Source organism: Amphiprion ocellaris, chromosome 2 (assembly GCF_022539595.1).
Source record: "Amphiprion ocellaris isolate individual 3 ecotype Okinawa chromosome 2, ASM2253959v1, whole genome shotgun sequence".
Taxonomy (NCBI): domain Eukaryota; kingdom Metazoa; phylum Chordata; class Actinopteri; family Pomacentridae; genus Amphiprion; species Amphiprion ocellaris.
The window spans coordinates 39,105,992-39,121,903 of record NC_072767.1 but is presented as its reverse complement, the minus strand read 5'-3'; the positions used below and the strand labels follow the sequence as shown (position 1 = coordinate 39,121,903).

The 15,912-nt window shown below is 42.1% G+C and overlaps 1 protein-coding gene across 14 annotated transcripts in view; it reads left to right on the top strand.

The window, feature by feature from the left end:
* celf5a (cugbp, Elav-like family member 5a) overlaps window positions 1-15,912 on the top strand; it is a 235,816-nt gene that overhangs the window by 200,499 nt on the left and 19,405 nt on the right. For all 14 annotated transcript variants that reach the window (XM_055016591.1, XM_055016596.1, XM_055016593.1 and 11 more), the window contains exon 6: window positions 8,949-9,095. In XM_055016591.1, coding sequence (XP_054872566.1) covers window positions 8,949-9,095 — 147 coding nt within the window. The remainder of the gene's footprint in view (window positions 1-8,948; window positions 9,096-15,912) is intronic.

Sequence of the window (15,912 nt, the reverse complement as noted above, 5' to 3'; positions counted from 1 at the left end):
CCCTGTATACCTGATGGTGTCAAAATAAAAGCTACTTACTCTGCACTCCAAACCTGAATAGAGTTATTCTCCATGACATTTGACGAGCGGACGGAGAGTCACGTCTTGTATTATACAGTAGCCTTAAGTATACTCCTGCTTTTATCCTCGTTTTTGTTTTTGGGAACTCTCGTCTCGGAGAGGCAGGGACCCTGAACTCTCTCCCACCCTATCACACAGCTGTTGTGTTTCACTGTATGATTTCATTATTAATGGTTGCCAATGTGTGGCTCAAGAGAAGAAAGCAGAGACAACCACTTGAAGCCAGCTGTGCCATTTTGGCGCAACCTCCGAGTCAATCTAAGTGCAAATGACTGCGGGTCATGAGGAAAGACTTTGGATGTCCATTCTCCATAGATACCCTCCTCCTGTGTTGCTCCATCCCCCTATCTCTGCTGGCTCTCTGCCCTCACTCGTCTCTCTTTGGCAGCCTCTTGGGATATTAGGCAATAGACTTGTTTACTCCACCTTTCACCACATTGGCTGCTGAATTATTCATCTAACTATAAGCAGGGTGCCGAAGGGAGGGGAGGAAGACTTGGGGAGAGAGAGGGAGAGTGAGACAGAGGGAAGAGGGGGGCAGTGGGAGAAAGAGTGAATGGACAGGATTTATACCTCCCGCTCTGGTAAATTGATTATAGAAATCTGATCAGCATCTCATATCCTGTGGCTGCTGGAGGAGAGGGCACAGTGTGCCTGCCTCGCCGAGATTAGCGGACCACCGGTGGACTATTATGCCTCAGCAGGACAGTGCTATTCAGAGCAAAGTGTCCATCAGTGTAGCAAAGATCCTGGAAAAGAAAAAAAACCATCGACCATACATCCTGTGTGGTGATGGGAGTTCATTTTGATTGCAGTTGATCCACAGCGGAGAGAACAGTCATGTACAAGCATGTCGATTGAATGGATAAAGAAAGAATCTTTCATCTAGCACACTTTGGGGTGGATTTAAAAAATGAATATATAAATAAAGAAGAAGCCATTTACAGCTGTAATACATCCTGAGCTTGTAAAGGCTATCCGTCGTCTGGCAATTGCCTCAATCCAGTTCCCTCGATGTATTAAAAAATGTTCTAATGAACTAAGACAAACTGAACCAGCAGATAAACGTGCGTGTGTGCATTTTTGTTGCCTCAACAAGGCTTTAGCTGATGGGCAGTCATAGACGTGACAATAAAATTTAGATCAGCCAATAGCAGCAGCGGCTGAGGTGTTGAAATGCACCGAATATTAATACGGAGACTAACTACGGCGGGCTGATAGATCTACTGCCAGTTCCCCTCAAAGCATGAACACTGGCTGCTTAGAGTTTATGAGTCCATGTGTGTGCATACATAAGCATCTACAAACAAAAGCACTTTGCGGGCAGCACATTTACATGAAGCACGCACACTCGTTCTATATTGCTCCCCTCACTGTTTCACTGACACATGCTCGTACAGCCATGGACCAGGGTCAAAGGCTCCCTAACTGATCTTTTTTCCAGCACGGAGGACTCGGGCTGAATACATTTGTGTTATTCATGTAGATGGGGAGTGTGTGTATTCTGTGTAAGCTGGAAAGGGGAGAGAAAATCTGCAAGTGTGTGCACGTAGGATCAGTGGTGGTCAGTGGACGTATAGATGTGCAGGATCACAGATACCTCCAGCAGCTACAATATAATGGATGAACAATAAAAAAAATTTTAAGTACTTTTGAGTTTGCCAATGCATCTTTTTCCAGTTAATATGTCCTGCTATAATTATACATAACATATAATTTACATGAGTGCATTTTATTTTGAAAAGCCAGCATATTTCACAAACCCTGATCAGTACCTTTTAACATCTGTGAGCTTTTACTTTGAAAGTGTAGTCCAGTATCAATCACCTGTGAATCACTTGCTGTTTAAAGCCTTGTGACGCATTTAAGGACAAATGGCTAACAAAAGATATAGCACACCATTCCTGATTGGGCCAAAGGTTTTGATGTATAATTTATATGGTTTTTTGCAAACGTGTGGGATGAGTTAGGTGCCAAAAATCATGTTGGAAGAATCTATAACAAGAACAAGCCTGAGGAATAGTAATAAGTGTGCTTCAATACTTACACTTAGTAGCACAGTCCAAGCATTGCACTACATCTCCATCATACCATAAGCCATCATATTTCAAGCAGAAACACATCCATGCACTCCACCTTCAGCTTACACACACACACACTGCCACAGTTCAGGTTATGAGTGGCTCAATTAAACATTTAAACATGAGAGCTGTAGAGCAAATTGCTGAGATTCAGCAGGGCCATGTAGGAAGTAAGTCCCGGGACAGAATTACACCGAGAAGACGACGGAGGGGGTCAGGCCCGTAGAGCCAGAGAGCTGATTTTTTTTTTTTCCACTGCCGAGTTTGAGGCAGTTTCAGCTGACACAGGGACCGAGATAGAAACACTGGAGCAAGATGATGGGAGGATAAGCACACAACAAAGGCAAAGCAAATGAGGTAAAGCTTGCTCAGAAGAGAGAGCTGGATGATTACGAGTGAAGAGAAGAAAAAAGATGGTTAGAAAACCGTCTAAATATGATTCCAGCTTGCTGAATGTTCTCTGTTACTTCAGACGGAGAACACATGCGTGTAAGTGCCATGAGTGCCAGGATTTGATTCTCAATAAGGTGCATTGTTTTCCACGAAGATGTATAATAGGGCAATATAAAAGATACAGGAGTACATAAATACAGTTCTAAGTCAGAAAAAAATAATAATCATGTTCAATAAGATGTCAGTCTTTCACAATTACGTTGTCTCATTAAACAAGTTCCATGCTTTTATATTTTTAGTTTAGGTCTGTCATTTCTTTCAGTAGTATTTCTGTGCAGGCAATTTACATCCTAATGACCCAACAGATCACGGTCATCCATTATTTTTGTAACCAAGCTCGAAGAGGATTTGTGTCTATGCAACTGTGGCTAGTTGGGAATACTGCAACAGCCAGTAATGCCTTATTAGAACAGTAACCATGGAGCAGCATCATGCAAATGGCTCAAATTGAGGCGCTATATGCTGTAGCATATAATTGCATATGGAGTGTCTCTATGGTGGAGAGACAATGAGTAACTTCTAATCTTCCGATTCTGAATGAGACTCAGGAAAATTAGTCTCTCCGTGGCCTCGAAACAAACTAATGGTGTCCAGACAAGCAGCACAGGCCATGCACTTTTGTCCTTGAAGAAACAATGATTTTTAAAATATTAGCTTGAATATAAAGTAGTTTTTTAATCTCCTGTAAGCAGCGAGAGACTGGAGTAGGGTGCTATATGTCATGGAGGAATGTGCACCTTCAGTGACAGTATGTTCCGATTAAAAGATGCAGCACTGGTGATGAAAAAGCATGTCTGTTCACTTTATAATGTCACAAATAGCTTTTCTCAGACACAACATTAAACCCACATTCCTAATACTGTGTAGATCATACAGCTCCGACCTGTTGAGGTATGAGCTCCACAACCCTGAATGTGTCCTGTAGCATAAACACCAAGACATTAGCAGCAGACCCTTTAAGTCCTGGAAGCTGTGGCCTCCGTGGATCAGGCTTGTTTTTCCAGCACATCCCACAGTTGCTCAATTGCTTTGAGATGTGGGGAATTTGGAGGCCAAGTCAACTCCTTGAACTCCTTCTCATGGTCCTGAAATCATTCCTGAACTAATTTTTTCAGTGTGGCAGAGCCCATTATTCTGCAGAGAGGTCACTGCCATCAGAGAATAGCATTGCCTTGAAGGGGTGCACATGGTCTGTTTAGGTGTTTAGGTAGGTGGTAAAAGTCAGAGTGACAGCCACATGAATGTCAGGATGCTAGATTTCCCAGCAGAGCATTGCCCAGAGCATCATACTGTCTCCACTGGTTTGCCTTCTTCTTGTAGTGCATTCTGCTGGCTTCTCTTCACCAGGTAAAAGATGCACATGTACCTGGTTGTCCACACGATGTAAAAGAAAACAGGATTCATCAAACCAGGTCACTATTGCTCCCTAGTCCAGCTTTGACCCTCACATGCTCATTGTAGGTACTTTGTGGGCTGTCCTGACCTTTTCTGCAGCTACACAACTCCTTGGACATCTTCCGTTACAGCCAGCTTCAAGGTTTTCTGCATTTTGTGCAACAGTAGCTTTTCTGTTGCCTTGGGGCCCATGTTTCTGTTGCTGGTTCATCGGTTGTCCTTCTTTGGATCACTTTTGGTTTGGTCCTACACTATAGACTAGGAACACTCCACAAGACCTGCTGCTTTGGAGATGCTCTGCTCAGTTTGGTCCTGGTCCAAGTCCCTCAGATCCCCATTTTCCCAGCATCTGACACTTCAACCTTAAGAACTGACTGCTCCCTTGCTGCCTGATCTATTCCACCAAATGACAGGTGTCGTTTTACCAAAATAATCAACGTCATTCACTTCATCTGTCGGTGGTTTTAATACTGTGACTGATCGGTGTAAACATTCAACTTTTACGAATTTCAAGTTGACTCAAGTTAAAATGTTGTTTTCAGACCACTTTAGAATGTGTAAATATATGCTGCTTTAACTGAAGGTCTTTTGAGTTGAAACGATGAGTTGAATGAATAAACTGAAAGAGTTCAGTCAAGTCATTAAACTGACTTTAATGACACAAAACCAACAAGTTAGCAGACTCTCCAGCATGCATTGTTTGAGAGGGAAAGCTCTCCAGAGGTCCATTCATAGAGAAAACTTGATGTGCATCTTTAATATATGATAAATTAAGCCTCAGTTGTGTCTTTACATAATAATGAAAACAGTTCTAACAATGGTAACTCACATTTTTTTAAGGCCGCAGGGAGCTCGCATTTCAAAGTTAAACAAATTTAAAGTGATTCAGAGAGTTGTAAGGATGATGAAATAACATTTATCAAAAAGAGAGCAAGTGTGTTTGTGCAAGCACTTTAATGGATGAATCATAGCATTACTGACCCACAAAGGTGAGAAAACCATGAAGTCTTCATCATGGGACACATGGCAGCTACAGTCACGTGAAACATGAGAAAATTGTTGGGTTTGTTGACATATTTGGACAAGCAGACATTTGATTCTCTTTGAAACGGCACCTAGTCATAAAGCTGAAATACTCAAATAACACGATAAATCAATGTTTAATTTTGCAGGCATTTTTAGAATATAAAATGAAACAGCAGGGTCTGGTGTTCTCTCTGGTGTCATCATGCTAAGATCTACAGAGCTCTCCAAGGCCTTCAGTAAATGGTTGTGGATGTCTGTTAGTTTGGCAAGGGATATGAAATGATCTCTAAATTATTTATAGGAAAATCGTGGTATAGATGTTAAACAACTGCCAGTTTATTCAGGACTGGACAAATTCAGCAAATTTAGCCCAAGAGCAGATTGATTGATGCCTTATGAAAAATCTCCAAAAGCCCCAAGATTTCATTACAGGGTCTGCAGATAACTTTTGCTACTCTTCATGTAGTGTGCCACAAAAAACAATTTGCTGTCCTAAAAGAACATTAGAGCAAAACTAAAGATCACCAATTAACATATATGCAAGGAGCAGACCATTTGGAATAATGTACTCTTGACATTCGAATCAGAGATAGAGTTGTTTGGCCACAGTAACAGTCAATACATTTCAAAGAAAGCTTTACAGGCGAAAAACCTCGTACCAACTGTGAAGCACGGTGATGGAAATGTTCTGGTTTTGGGGTTACTTCACTTCCTCAGAGACTGGGAAGCTTGCAGTCATTGATCCAGCTATGAATTCTGGATCATATCAAAGAGTGCTTAAAGATGATGTTAAGCCATCAGAAAGCTGAAGCTGAACCAGAAGTTGACCTTTCAACAGGATTATGATTCTAAACATTAGTTGCAAATCCAAGAAAAAAAAGACAGCACAGATTAGAATCCCATTGAGGGGATCTAAAATGGGCAGGACATGCAAGAAAACCTTTAAACCTCTTGCAGCTGAAGGAATTTTGCATTAAAAAATGGTAAAAACTTTCTGTAATCTGATGTCAGAGAGTATAGGACCCTCTGCACAATGCATACAAGAAATTATTTCTGCTACAGGCACTGTTTTAAAGGGGATCAAATGTTTGCATGTCTTAATATGTCTACAAACCAGTGGCCTTACTTTTTCACATGACTAAAAATCCCCAGACAGGACACAGGACGAGCCTTTCTTCTCACTTTCGTGCTCTTCTGCAAGCAGGCATATGTTTAAAGTTAAAGAGATGTGAAACACAGCTAGGTGTGAAGCTGTATCTCCTCTATCCACATGAAGGTGTGCAGCTTGGACGGACACCAACACAACCTTCCTTGGAAATGAGAAGGAGCCATAAAGAGGCAGACTTTCCTTTTGGTTCTATATCTATGTAGTGCCTTTTTATCCTCCCTGTTTAACTCCCCTTCCTTCAGTTGCTCCCTAGGTAGCCGGGAGCCGCCCGGCAGGGGGATTCTGCTCACACTTGGCAGCTTAAAAATTTAATGAGACTTTCACTTCGCACTTCATCCTCCTCTCTTTACAGCAATGGAGATTCTGCGTGCTGATATCCTGACAGGCCTAAATGGGAAAACCTCTGAGATAAACAAATGTGGCAATGGATGTTTAGCCGAAAAGCCATAAGATTTAGGTCTCCTAAGGAGAACCAGTGGGAGTGCACATCTCACTGTATAGACCTTCTTGAAAAAAGCTTTGCACAGAGCGGGACATACATGCAGGCGTATGAAACCGAATGGCACAAGGTTCTTATATAACCACACAGGTCAATGCACAATTGTTTCTATTATTCAAGCAGGCAAGTCTAGTAGTTGGGAAAAAAAAGATGAAGTTCCAACTTAATCTCCTCAGATTATAAATCTTACCTTTCCTCAAAAACTAGAGAAGCAGTAAAGGAACATGCAGCTCTCATTACCAAACACAGTGGACCTTTAATAGCTTTTTTAACAGTGAACTGCAGTTAAAATATTCAGTATGTACCAGCACATCTCCTCTGTATTCTGGTCCTGCACAGCCTCGTCCTGCACTTTCCCAAAGTTAAACCTCATAATAAGGTTAATGATGCAGATAGTTAAAAGCTGGACAGACACAACAGGCGAAACCTGCAACTGTGTCAAAGTTAACCTTGAAGTGACTCGCGATCGAGAAACAGCAATTATGTCTTTATATAGTGTTGTTCCATCTCTTGTTTCTGCTGTATTTGTTGAAGAATAGTACACAGCTCTTGATAAATAGAAAAAGTGTTCCAGTGCGGCAGGATGGCACAAACAATTCAACCAACCTGGTAGCGGCCAGTTTGACAGTCAAGACAATTAGTTAGCTGGCCAGCCTGCCACTCAGTCAATCACTCAACTAACTAGACAATCAGTCATTTAGTCAGGCAGCCAACTAACCAGCTGGACATTCAACTACAGTCTCTCAAGCCTGTGATTCAACCAGCAGAGAGAGCCTGGAGGACAGGGCTAGGGGGAATATTGAGAAAAGTGGGGAGGAAGGGAACAGAGGAACATAAAATCCATAAGCTACAATTGAAAGGTCCAGTGACTGTCTTTGAACATTTTTTGCTGTCTTCGGATGTCTTTATTAGCAGGAGGCTGCACCGAAATGCACAGAAAGGAAACCTCTAATGAATCACGCTATTATAATAATAGTAATAATAATAATAATAATAATCTGTTATTACAGATGCCATTTATAACCAACATAACTCACACACATAGATCCAAACACAGAAATGTCCGTCTAAAAACCATCACGCCCCCCACCACCCCAACCTTCAATCCACCAGTCACCACCGTTATTGACAATCTTGCATCAATTTCAGGGGGCCTCTTATCGTGACTGACACACAACCTTTCTACACTGTCAGATCAGAGTAATATTTCGGCCTTTTATGTGGATCGATTGGCCAGTTTGGGGGCACAGAGGGAAGGAGAGGCGGAGCACACAAAAGGTCAACTGTAGCGCTAAATCATTTGAAGATTCTTAATGAAGGGTGTGTGGCAGACACACCTGCTGGTTTCATTATTGGGCTGCAAAAAGATGTAATAGTGTTGATAAAGGGGCTGGAAAGCCAGAGCCACTGAAAAGTATAGGAGGTTGGGGAAAAAAAAAACATGGACAGAATGAGAGAAATTGCCTTAAAAAAGGAACATTTTCTTTGAAGAACATTTTTACCAAGGTCAGAAGAAACCACTTCCCATCATAGCTCTTATTTCAAATCACCGTGCATTGCAGATCTTTTAACCTCCACTATGGGAAGCAGTTCTGAGGTCACATATATGTGCTGCAGAAGAAGGGGAAAAGCTGGGAGGAAAATATAAACTATTTATGTTATACACAATGAGACTGCTTTGCCCCCAGTGACTTTGTATATATGCTACACTGATTGACAGAACGGAGGCTTTCTGCCTGCACATCTGCCTACAGAGCCGCTCGCTCAATAAGTAGAGTATTTTTATTCTTCACATAGCTCTGATAGTTTCATGTTTATGTATGCCAGCCACAAAATAAGGAGGAACGATTCTCTGCAAAAATACAAATGCGCAATGATCTCGCATTCACCACCACACACACACCAACAGAAAAGAAAAAAAAAAAACCTGACATGCAATTAGAGGAGCTCGCTAGGTATTGATGTTAACAGCAGTTGTTGTTGCTAATGAACATGGCAGACTAAGAAATCAGAAATATTAACCTATGCCATTCTTAATGCATTTGTATTGGGCTTTTTCAAGGCGTTTTGCTACCAGTTGTCTCTAAGTATGTAGTTAATCATTAAGTTCATACATATACAAACACTGTGTTCATCTGCTGACTGACTGATTGGGTGTTTTTTGCAAGAGGTGCTTGCAGGAAAAGCAAATTTAAGCACTCTGCACTCTCATGACGAATCTTTTGTGATCCTTTTACCCCCTCAGGGCGCCTCCTCCAGCTTGGTGGTCAAGTTTGCCGACACAGACAAGGAGCGCACCATCAGACGTATGCAGCAGATGGTCGGGCAGTTTGGCATCTTTAACCCAGCCATCGCCCTTCCCTTCAGCACCTACAGCTCTTACGCACATGCGGTGAGTTGGGAAAGGCATACGAAGCACACAAAGCGGAATTTAAATGGACACACCATTAAGCTCATATTCCATTCATGCACATACCTAATGGGCTTTTACATAAACTATGTAGGAGACACATTTACAAATTTAATTGCAAAGTTTTTTTTTTTTGTTTTTTTTTTTACATCTTCTGGGCTTGATTGTACACCATTTTTATGCACACAAGGACAGCTGCTAACACCATTATTGTTTTAATACTTTCTATTCGGCTTTGAAGACTACGTTTTATGCACGCATAGTAGTTTGACTTATTCCGTACATGCATGGAAATTGACAAAGACAAATTCTGAGTTACATGCTGGCATCTAAATAGATCTGCACATACTTTGGCCAATGACAAAATTGAAATAGAATAGAATAGAATAATTTTCACTTGTGTTTGAAAATTGTGGCTCAGAGTGATAAACCTCAAAGGAATTACCACTTAGCTCTGTAGTTCTCTTCATCCAGGGACAATGAGATTTAAAGACTAAACACAACAAACTCTGCGCATTTTAATCTGGATTATCGTATTTTTTCTCAAAATGTACCAATATAAACTACAAAATCAGAATACTTGGAAGTGTCACATAAAAACATGAAGCATGTTGGTCTTTCCAAGCAGTTGAAGTAAACTATGGTGTCCCCTGGTTGGCTGATCAAATCTTTCACTTTTGTTTGATCAGTGTATGACTGAAATCAGTCCCACCGATGCGTGACAATTCCCATCACACATGGGATAAGTTTTTTTTGTTTATTAAGTAAAACACTAGGGAATATTACTACCAACTTTCCCATCACAATGTTTCTATGTGATTTTTGAATAACTATAAGTTTTAAAAACTGATTTTTATTTTAGCCCAGTAACAACATTGTATAACTTTTCCAGTTGGGACTAGTATAGGAGCGGTTTTCATCTATCATACTTGCTCAATGCATGTTCACATATTGGCCCCAAATGCAAAATAAAAACTTAACTCAAAAAGTATGCCTCTGACTAGAACCATACTCTACATTGTTAAAGCTTCCATTGGTGCCAATCAGCTTCGTAGAGTGAAAAATGAAAGTTTTATGGCTGGTGGAATATCAAAGTAGACAGAAACTTTGAGATTTTTTTGACCAAATTTCCGCTATCATATAACTAGTTTGTATTATTCCAATGGAAGCAGGATGACGCAGTTTAAGGCCATATGTACATATCAGTGAGACTGCAACATTTCTGGACCCTAGCTACATTTTTTATGAAGTTATGGCACTTCTATCCAGTGCTCCACAGACTGAAATTGAAGAAGATCGACATGACCCCACCTTATTTACGCTCAAAAACTAATGTTACCTGCGACCCCAGATTGTACACATGGTCAACTCAGTCAATATTCTGCATTCAATAATCAATATGAAAATGTAGATCAGACGTAGGGGATCAACTGATATGATTTTTCCAAGACCGATACTGATGCTGACTGTTGGTGGAAAGGCCAGTGATCGATATTTGGGACCAATATACATTAAATGTAATATTTTAACAGCATGTGAAAACAGGGAACCTGCCATTGATTTCTCATTCCTCATTAATAAAGGTGACTATAACTGAAGAAGGGAAGGAAGGAGGAAGAAAAAGCTTCCTGCAAGAATGGATAATATATTTTGCTTATGGTGGACGACTAAGATTGTTCCTATATTTTCTTCATCTTTCACTGTTCTATCAATTTTATTGTCCACTAAGGTCTGTAGCCTACAACATTGTTAATTGTTTTTTTTCCAGACTGCGTTTCAGAGTGATCTGTGGCTTCTAATTTAGCTGCTAACTGTTAGCATAGTTTTGGTCAATGTGAGAGAAGCTAATTTCCTGGCTTGTGGTTGAGACCACAGAGTGATGACAGACAGAGAGAGGAAGCTGCTTCAGACCTGAAGTAGAGCATATGCTTCATCAACAATCGGTCAGTAATTTACAAATATGATAATTGGTAAAATTACAAATATCTGCCATGATAATCATCCAGACCAATAGTCAGTCTACCCCTGGTTAGACATGGGACACTCAGTGAATTAAGGCAGAATGACCCATGTATCTGTATTAACACAGGATGTATCTCACTGAGATCTGTGATGCCAGTGCACACCGAAACTTTCTGCCTCCACTTTTTTTTTTTTTTTTTTTTTTTTGCTCGGCAGGTGAAATATTGTAGTTGAAAATGATCTTGGCGAACTCTCATAACCGCCATCAACTTACTGCTTTCAGCTTTTCTCCTCTTAAACAGCGCTGCCATTCCATTACAGCCCGGCTTTCTGCCACTCTCAGCACGTAGGCACATTTAGTTAGCTTGTACCCTCCAACCCCTTCATCAGCTTCCCTCTGCCCTGCTGCCACCACCCACCCAGCCTCCCCCTCCTCCAGGGCATGGTACCACACACACACACACACACACACACACACCCACACACACACACACACACACACACACACACACACACCCTCGGCTCTTTGATGAGTTCAGACAGCCTATGCAGCCCCTCTCTCACCCCCTTCTATCGCACCACTTCTCTACCCTTCCCCTTGTCCCTCCCACTGTCCTTCCCTCTGGGCCCATGAGATGCTTCAGGGGCCACAGTTGACTCAGAATATTCCACGGGCAACTTATCTGCACACAAACTTTCTTCTTCCCTGCTGAGGCCGAACACACACACACACACACACACACACACACACACACACACACACACACACACACACACACACACACGCACACACACGCACACATATGGTTACACACACTTGAAAATGAATTTAAGAAAAAGAATTTCCATCCAGCTCTGAGATAAAAACCTGGGCCTCTGTCACCAACGTGCTGCATAAATACACATAAACATCTGCAGAGAATTAATTTACAGAGAAGGAGGAACACAAATTCATCTTTTCCCTGCACTTACTTGGATGTAAAAATTATATATTTTTTCCTGCCGTCTCTAAATGCCAGGATTAATTGTTGATGTTAGCCAGGTCTTGGGGGCTTATCCATTTCCCTCATTTTCATATCACAGCCATGGGACCCACTGTGAAATGTGCAAATTGACCATCTCAGAGTAATTGTGAGGCCATCTCTTGTGCTCTCTCCAGTAAAACTCCCACCTTCATTACCATTCATGAAATGCAGCCGTTTCCCAGGAAATGTGGAGAAATGCAAATGTTTAAGGGGTGGTGGAGGCAGTGACGGTCTGCGAGGAGACCACTGTGCCCTGCTCAGGTTGGCCCTGACTCTTATTTACTGTGGCAGAGACCCGTGTCGGCTCATACAGACGCACACAAGAGTGTACACGCTCACGCACACTGCACAGCAAATGCTCTTTCTCTCCCTCTCTCCTCCCTCCATCTCTCTCTCACTCATGCACACATATAATATGACAAAGAGCAGGATGATGCTAGGAAATTGAGTTCCGAGTGAAAGTAACAAGGGCACGGGGGATACTTCAGCATTAGAGAGAATCAATTACCATTAAATCTAAAGGAGAAATTGCACGTATGTGGTTTCTCGACACAAAGATTATACAGCATGAATGATGTTAGTGAAGGTGAAATTCTCCTTCTATTAGTATTATGAATCACAGGGACTGTGGATGCCATGCACCTGCGTTTAATGAATTCACCAAAAATACAGAAAGTCAGTGGAGAAACTTCCAGGTGAAGGCAACCTTGGAGATAGACTTGGCCCAACTTTTTGATAAAGTAATGAGAGCACAAGAGGCAGTGGTGGATTATCAGCAAGGCTCTTGTCTTCATATCTTGCTTAAGACTTATTTAATGAATCTAAATACCGGTTTTGGTCTCATAATAATGTGGAATATTAGTTCTCTTTAGTGTAGGTGTCCAGCTTGTGCAGCGGTTATGATTGCATTAGGTGCTCGCTACATACACATGCTGTGCAGCCTTGATTCCCCCTGTAGCCACCAGGAATGTGCTGAAGTGATACGATGAATGTTTCTTTGCTGCAAGATAAACTACACATATTCCCCCAAGACGCAAAAACCTGCAGTGACAGAAAAAGGACTTTATCTCTAAAGACACACTACATGTTCGCCTACTCTCCATATACACTGGCCAAGAGAAGAGGAGGTGGCACAGTATAGAATACAGACGTGGGGAGAGATGGTATATATAGCTGTAACCAGCGAATACAGTAAATGGTAAATTCAAAGAGCTACCTCTCCACTACAGCAGTGGATAGGATTATAGAGTTGAGCTGACAGCCAGTAAATTGGATTTTAGTCAAACCAGGAGAAGGAGGGGGCTCTGAACACAAATTGGAGGGGTACAACACTGACAACATATGCCAAAAATGAGAAATGTGCCATTTTCACGATAGACACAGACACTGGTGTGCTCTGACAGGAGACATCCTATTTGCAAAAAGGTGATTTCATAAAAACACAAGCCAAAGGGAAGCGAGAGCACGAGATTCCATGTTTCAGTGCTCGTGTTATTGGTGAGTGATAATAGTTCTCCCATGAATTGCTGAATGCGAGCAATAAATCCAGCTTTTATTACCTTTTGTATTTTCCTTTCGAGACACCGACAACATATTTGTGCACAGTTAGATTCGATTCAAGTCACTTTTCTTCCCTCGTCTCCTAAAGTGGCGTCTCTTTTGTGGTAGCCAGCCATTTTAGCTTCCCTTCTGTCTCTTTTAGGTGGAGGGCTCACACACTATGTCACAGAACAAGAGAGAAGTTTCACATTTAAAGGCACCTCCAGCACCGTGGCCCCTCTCGCCTCCCCTCCACACCACCCCAACCCGAAAAGATGCATTAGACTGAGTGTGAGATAGATAGATGAGAGGAGAGAAAATGGTTTAACTTGGTGCTAATAGTGACAGTGTGTGGGTGGGAGAGGGAGGATGATGGCTGTAAACTCACATTAGGAAACATCTCCCCCTGTTGGAGGGACTCATGTTCAAACGCTTGCAACGCGGCACACATGAGAAATGATGGGAACAGATTACTGCATCGTTTTGGCTGTACTGTAAACTGCCCACACAAAGCAGCAGCAGCGGCAGCAGCATGCGCATGACCTGATTTCACTGCATTATACTTGTGAGGACCAACGTTCGACGTGTCTAGACACGCATGCATACACAGAAAGATGAAAAAACCTATTAGAATCTTTCTGTTGGAAATACAGCCTGCAACGGTGGTGGTAACAAATGAGGCCCTTGAGCTTTGGTCTTCAGTCCTCAGTCTTTTAGTTCACCTCATTGACCCGTTCTTCCCCTCTCTCTCTCATTTTTTCAACCTGTTCCACCCGCTCTCTCTCCCTCCATCACTGGCTGGTTGGGCTATAAGGGGTCACATGTGACAGTGCTGAGAGTCAGCGAGTCACAGAGCAGCGCTACAGAGATAATTGCCATGTGATAAAGAGGTGATTGCCTGCTGGCACCAGGGGAGAGTAATGCCATCAGGTTGCAATAAAAAAGCAGATGTCTGACACTAAATGAATGCTGCTGGAAGCCCGGGCAACTTTCTTTTGCTCCCTTTCATTTCGTGCACTTCTCTTTTGTCCCCCCTTGTTTCTGTCTGCCTTTTTCTTCTTCCGTCTTCCAAGAGGGAAGAAAAAAGGGAGAAAGGGGTTGTGTCTGTGATGATGAAGATTCAGTTGTGCTCATTCTCTGCCAGAGACATTTGCTATCTACTGGGGTAGTGCATAAATAAAGGAACGGGAATGGCTTTTGAATATAATGCCTTTGAAATTTTGAAAAAGAAGAAAAAGGCATATACATATGAAAAGTAAAATGGAATGACTTTGAATATCTCTGTCAACATAACCACTCTGCTTTTTTGCTCTTTATTTTATTTTATTTTTTTTATCAAAGCCCAGTTGTATTAACTGCCGCATTCCAACGTAATTACATGCTTGAGTTTCCAATTTGCTGGATTTTAATTTGGAACGAAGCATCAATGAATACCAGAGTTGTTATCCATGACAATCTGACGGATGGCATTAAGGATTGCATTATCTAAGACATTTGTTGGGGGGGAGAGGATAGTATTCTGGACATGCTAGTATTTATTCCCACTCTATTATTGCTCCATCCAGGCCTGCAGTTTGTATAAGGTCACGGGGCCCACAACAAATAGGCTCCAGGCGTATTAGAATCAGCCCAAAGTCCCCGGTGCTGTGAAAGCAGAGCCCAAGAAAAGACAAAGGAAACAGTGAGTGGTGTGACAGTGTATTTATTCTGTAATACCAGCCCAGTCAGACCCTTCATCCAGGAGTCCAACCCCATTCACATCCTAATAGGGGGGCAGTCGCAGCGTTGCCAAAAGCACGGGAGCCCCAGAACCTCTAGACCTCTTTGTTTGTTTCTGTGCCATTGCTTTTATTTAGTTTCTTGTTCCGTTTCCATCCACAGCTCCCCCCCTTTAAAGGCTCAATTCATCTTATTTGGAAAGGAATGGATGATCCCCATTTGTCACGTTGATAAAATTATGCAAATGACAAAAGGCGTTAATAGATAGCGGTGGCGAGGCATGTGGCTAATGGATGAGACGCCAGCGCCGGGGCCCTCTGCAGCAGGACAGCCTGCTTTCAGGTTACCTGACAGGGACACTGAGGGAAAATAATTGGCTTTTCCCTTGCAAGGGTCCACATGCAAATACAGGCAGTGGCATTCTATACCTACACTGTCTCACAATGTCACCATTAGCATTAGCGCCACTGGCAGAGGAGTTTGATTTCTGCTTATACGAGTCAGTCTCGGGGCCACGGCCATCAGCGGCTCTCCTGACACATACAAGCTATGCA